The 5,423-nt window shown below is 53.4% G+C and overlaps 1 protein-coding gene across 1 annotated transcript; it reads left to right on the forward strand.

The window, feature by feature from the left end:
- The first annotated feature begins 536 nt into the window (after positions 1-536).
- Positions 537-2,450, forward strand: LOC124698262 (NAC domain-containing protein 87-like). The gene is made up of 3 exons (XM_047230766.1): positions 537-800; positions 917-1,200; positions 1,310-2,450. Exons 1-3 carry the CDS (start codon positions 599-601, stop codon positions 1,919-1,921), a joined length of 1,098 nt encoding a protein of 365 aa, XP_047086722.1. The 5' UTR covers positions 537-598; the 3' UTR covers positions 1,922-2,450.
- Positions 2,451-5,423: the final 2,973 nt, after the last annotated feature.

Consider the following 5,423-nt stretch of genomic DNA (forward strand, 5'->3'; position numbering starts at 1 on the left):
TAGGGTTAGGACAGGTAATTAGAGTTTGCTTACAGGCCACAGCTTCGCGGTAAGAAGTGATTCAAGCCGGGCGGGAGGCGTCGCCCGCAAGCCGCCTCCACACGGCTCTCCGTCACCGGGACGGGATCCTCTAACGTTTAGCTGCAAAGTCAGGTAAGCTACAGTAGCCTGACTTCTCTTCTTCCTAATTTATGATTTTGGACCAAAACGACTCAAATTATTCTACATAATACAAATTTATATTATGCATTGAGATTAACTTCATACAGGTAAAATTAAGGTGTAATAAAATTTAGTTCAAACTTTTGTAGCTACAGTAATTATCTACAGTAATTAATTGCATCACAAAATAAGGTACTTATTGCTACTATGCTCTGACTTTCCCACACTATTTTCACTGACTTTGCTACTCCACGTTAGAGGAGCTGGTTCCTCCGTCACCGCCACCGCCAGTGTGCCTCCGCAGCCGCCTATATAAGCCTCCGCCCCTCGGTTCCTCCCCCATTCCCATTTCATTGTTCCTAAACGCGCGTGTTCTAGCTAGTTTGCGGCGGCGGCGGTGGTGCCCGGCTTCGTGTGCTGCAGCTAGCTTGCGGAGATGTCTGAGGTGTCGGTGATAAACCAGGCGGAGGTGGAGGACGCGGCGGCGGCGCTGGACCTTCCCCCGGGGTTCCGGTTCCACCCCACCGACGAGGAGATCATCTCGCACTACCTCACCCCCAAGGCGCTCGACCACCGCTTCTGCTCCGGCGTCATCGGCGAGGTCGACCTCAACAAGTGCGAGCCCTGGCACCTCCCAGGTACTCCTATCAACTTCCGCGCGCATCCAAATTAACCTTTTTTCCCCCTCTCTTGGTCCGGATTCCCGCCGGCGAGGAGAATCTTGGAGCTCACGCGGTGGTTTCGATCTTGACAGGCAGGGCCAAGATGGGGGAGAAGGAGTGGTACTTCTTCTGCCACAAGGATCGCAAGTACCCGACGGGGACGAGAACCAACCGCGCCACCGAGAGCGGCTACTGGAAGGCCACCGGCAAGGACAAGGAGATCTTCCGCGGCACCGGCCGCGGCGCCCTCGTCGGCATGAAGAAGACGCTCGTCTTCTACCGGGGGCGCGCGCCCCGCGGCACCAAGACCGGATGGGTCATGCACGAGTTCCGGCTCGAGGGCAGGCTCCCGCACCCGCTCCCGCGCTCCGCAAAGGTGCGGCCTCAACTGATTCGCGCACGTTTTTCCGGTTAAATTCGCGCTTTAATTCTGGGCTAGATCGTGTTTGATTGCCTGACGCGTTGTTCTTGTTGTTGTTGTGCAGGACGAGTGGGCGGTGTCCAAGGTGTTCAACAAGGAGCTCACGGCCGCGGCGACCACGTCCGGGTCCGGGGCAATGGCGGCCGCGGGGGAGGCGGGCATCGAGCGGGCCGGCTCGTTCGGCTTCATCAGCGACTTCCTCGACCCCTCCGGCGAGCTGCCGCCGCTCGTGGACCCTTCCTTGGGCGTGGACCTCGACGAAGTGGTCGACTTCAAGGGCCCCGTGTCCGCCTACGACGGCGCCGCCCATTCCGGGCCCGGCATGGGCTACCAGCTCCAGGTCAAGACGGAGGCGCCCGTGCAGCCGCAGCACTACCAGTACCACCAGTACCAGCAGCAGCAGCAGGAGGCGCAGATGGCGATGTACTCGAGCCCGTACTTCTCACTGCCGGCAGCGAGCTCTGGCGACCAGTCGCCGGCGATCCGGCGCTACTGCAAGGCGGAGCAGGTGTCGGGGCAGACGTCGGCGCTGAGCCCGTCCCGCGACACGGGGCTGAGCACGGACCCGAACGCGGAGATCTCGTCGGCGGTGTCGCAGCAGCACCAGGAGTTCCTTGACCAGCTGGACGCCGACGAGTACCCCGCCCTCAACCTCGCCGACATCTGGAAGTACTGAAAGCCGGCCGGAGCCGCCGCGCGCACCTACCGATTCGCCCGGTTCCTGCGCGCGCCCCGCTGATTGATTAATTACTGTTAATTTGATTATATTTAACCTGCGTGTGATGCTGGTGCTAGTGGTGGTTTGCTGATGCATCATCGATCATCAGATCAGACCAGATCATCCTCATCTTCTTGTTTCCCGGAGGATTCTGGGGCCGGATCAGGTTAGCATCCGTCCAGACCTCCAGGGATTAGCTAGGCCTGCTTAATTTGTGTTGATTAATTAATTTGCTACTACTAGTCCTAGGTTCATAGCATCTTGATCGATCCGTGTACATACTACATACCACTAGTACCAGTACTCTGATTGCGTTTAGTAGAGTAGATTAGGTGGTCTGCAACCTGAAATGACTTTGGGGATCCATTCATGGATTTGATTAATTTGGGATGAGCCAGCCTAGCGCTGGTTTTGTGTATGTACATGTACCGCCATTAATTTCCTGAGCTTGACATCTCATTATGTGAATTGATTGATGCTTTGTCTATCTCTCTCTCTCTCCTTTGGTGTGCCGCTTTACACTTGTTAATCAGTCGCTTGGTTAGGCCTTTCTTGGCGCAACCAAGACGTGACGAGAGATTACTGCTAGTACGGGTACGGTGGTACCGGTGCTGATCAATTCATGGACAACTTCCGAAATCTAGCAGAGGATGAGAAGGTCTCACATGGACATGGATGGATGGATTCGGCCCCACGCGGGTCGCCGCGAGCGATGGGTTTGGATCATGGATCCAATCATATATCCCCGGACCACGTCGTCGTCATAGCGGGCGGTTTTGGTGAGCTCGACACGTAGAGGTACCAATAGAGGCTGGGTGTTCATACAGATACATGATTAGGGCAACTCTACCATATACGATAAAACGAGCCAAAAAAGTAAAAATCTGATGGGTTTAAAGTTTTAGCTCGGTTTCATGAGCCGATTTGATCCCGTATCCGTGACCTAGTTCGAAAAGAATTCGCATGGACCTAGTTTTGGTGAGCTCGACAAGAAAATAGGTAGGCTGGATTAGGTTTTTCTTCCCTATTTGTGGTTGATTTTCTGTATGTATGATTTATCCATGAACTTAATTGCGATCAATGTGACGATGAATTGCTTGATCACTTCTCAATTCCCCCAGAACATAGGTTTTCGAATTATTCAGTTTCAAATACAGATACTGATATACACGACGAGTTACTGAGCTTGCAAATATGTTTTCGGTAACCTTTACTCTCATTTTCATTGTTGCCGGCTGCTATTTACAGTATCTGCGAGAGCTGCTCTTATCTTTCTTTTGGGAAACCCTCCGCCCACCCCCCGCCTCTCTCGTGTATGCAAGCCGTTCACGGCCGAGACAGGTAAAACGAGACGGAACGTGCACATCGATTCGAACCAAACACCTGCCGACCAACCCCGGATCGACGCGCGCCGGGTGAGGCGAAAGCTTGTCGCTCACATACACGCCGCCGGCCGACGGCGACGAGCCAGCGCCGGGATTTTGCTTGTTTTCTTGCTTCCGCAGCACAGTACACGCACAGAGAAAGACAGCGCACGGGTATCGCTTGCTTTCCATTCGACGCAAACGGTATCTCTGCGCCGAGTTTCCCGGGCGTTTCCACGCGCTCGCTTCGTGCATCAAAACCCGGCGAGGGCGGTCCAGGATGGAAAAGGATGCAAGAATCTCCTCTGTTCATTTAATTGGGTTCTACTGCTAGCTAGACACATGGAAATCTATGACAAGGAGGACAAGGAGGAACACGTACGAATATTCGGTCTGATCTAATCGGTTCATGGCTGTCTTTTATGGTTCCGTGCGATAGGACATGGAAATTTAAGTCCAGCGGCCCGATGCAGATAGACCGATTTGTTGATCTATTTGCAGATAAAATTTGATCAGCAAAATGCGTCGACATGGAAACATCGCAGACCGTGGACGTGCCCTTCCTCCATAGCCTAGGGTTCATCTGATGGCGCTTGCGTCCGTTTCGCTTTCTAAGCGCTATTGGTGGTAATTGACTTGTGGCGTTGGCCTTCCGCCTTCCATCAATGTCCCGAAGGTTAGAGCCGGCATTGATGGTGTCCGCCTTTACCTTGTGCGCTCCTGCGCTTTATAACGTATTTGGCCGCACCTAGTTTTCCCACGCAATTGCTGCACATTCCACACCTCCACATATTGCAAAAATACATGCTGCGTCATGGGCAAGTCCTGGCCGTCCAGGAAGACCAAGAATGGCCACAAGGCATGGTCCTCGTGTGGCCGCCATCCGGGGAGTGACCGGTGGTACATCCACGTCGACTTCACTCGGCAGATGTACGATAGGGGGTCGTTGAGGCCTTGGCCAGATGTCAACCTGCTTGCTGAACTTTCGCCGGGTGCCGGTGTCACTGGTGCCACAAAATGGGCGCGAAGAGAGAGACAAGATTCGCTGCTGGCAATCCATTCTCCAGCCAGCCTTTGCGCTCGACTCCTACGCTTGAGCCTTTGCGCTCGACTCCTACGCTTGGGATACGTTCGACGCGTGGGAGTTCAACCTATGCTGCCGAGCTGGCAACCTAGGCGACATCCGGTACCTAAGCTGTGACTACCCTCTTGTCCACAATGACCACGAGAACGACGACGGGGCACCTTGCCGGTGGTCAAGCATGAGGAGGCTCTCCATCCACCGGAGCTTAGCGAGGAGGATTCCATCGAGATGGCCATCGCCTAGAGCAAGCTAAGCTCTCCAAGAGGCATGGCCTTGCCATCCAGCTGCTGGAATACGAGCTCGCGCATGAAGGTCATGTCAGGCCATTGGTCGCGGCCACGCACGCTGGTGCCCGCTCCAGAGCCGGCGCCTGTGTGGCACCTACACCGGCGCCAAAGGATGACCCTCCTCCGGCTCCATACTGGACTTTCCCTAGGGGCCTCGATATTCATCAACCTTGCCAATGGCGCAAACCTTAGTTAGTTTAGGTTATTTTACATTTTTATTTTATTTTTCTCACTATGCAAGTTATTTATTATTAATTTAAAATATTTTATTGAACATAAAATGTGTAGGAGCGAGCGGCCTCAACCTAAATGGACAAGTTCGACCAAATGCCCTTTTCAATGGTTTCATATGTCAGCGACTCAATCCAAACGGACAAAAAACATATACATTTGTGTTTTGTTTAAAATAGATCAAGCCTCTAGTCGATCGGATATCCTGGTTCAGGCGCCTCTGGAAATTAGGATTGGATCATTAAGTGTCCACGTTGTGCCCTGACGTCACAACTTTAGGCTCCCCGTCCAGTGGCACATCTCACCTGCACCTACCTTTTCCTCTTCCCTCATCTTCTCTCCTCCCTTTTTTTAAGCACCACTGCAGCTCCCTCTACCTCTAGCTAGTCGATAGACAATTCAATCAGCCACATTTTTTAAACTCCTCGTCAATGATCACAGGGACGGAGAGGTCTAAACAAAGCGGCCTGTGACGAAGGACCGCGCATCACCCA

The sequence above is a fragment of the Lolium rigidum genome, chromosome 3, assembly GCF_022539505.1.
Source record: "Lolium rigidum isolate FL_2022 chromosome 3, APGP_CSIRO_Lrig_0.1, whole genome shotgun sequence".
Lineage (NCBI taxonomy): Eukaryota > Viridiplantae > Streptophyta > Magnoliopsida > Poales > Poaceae > Lolium > Lolium rigidum.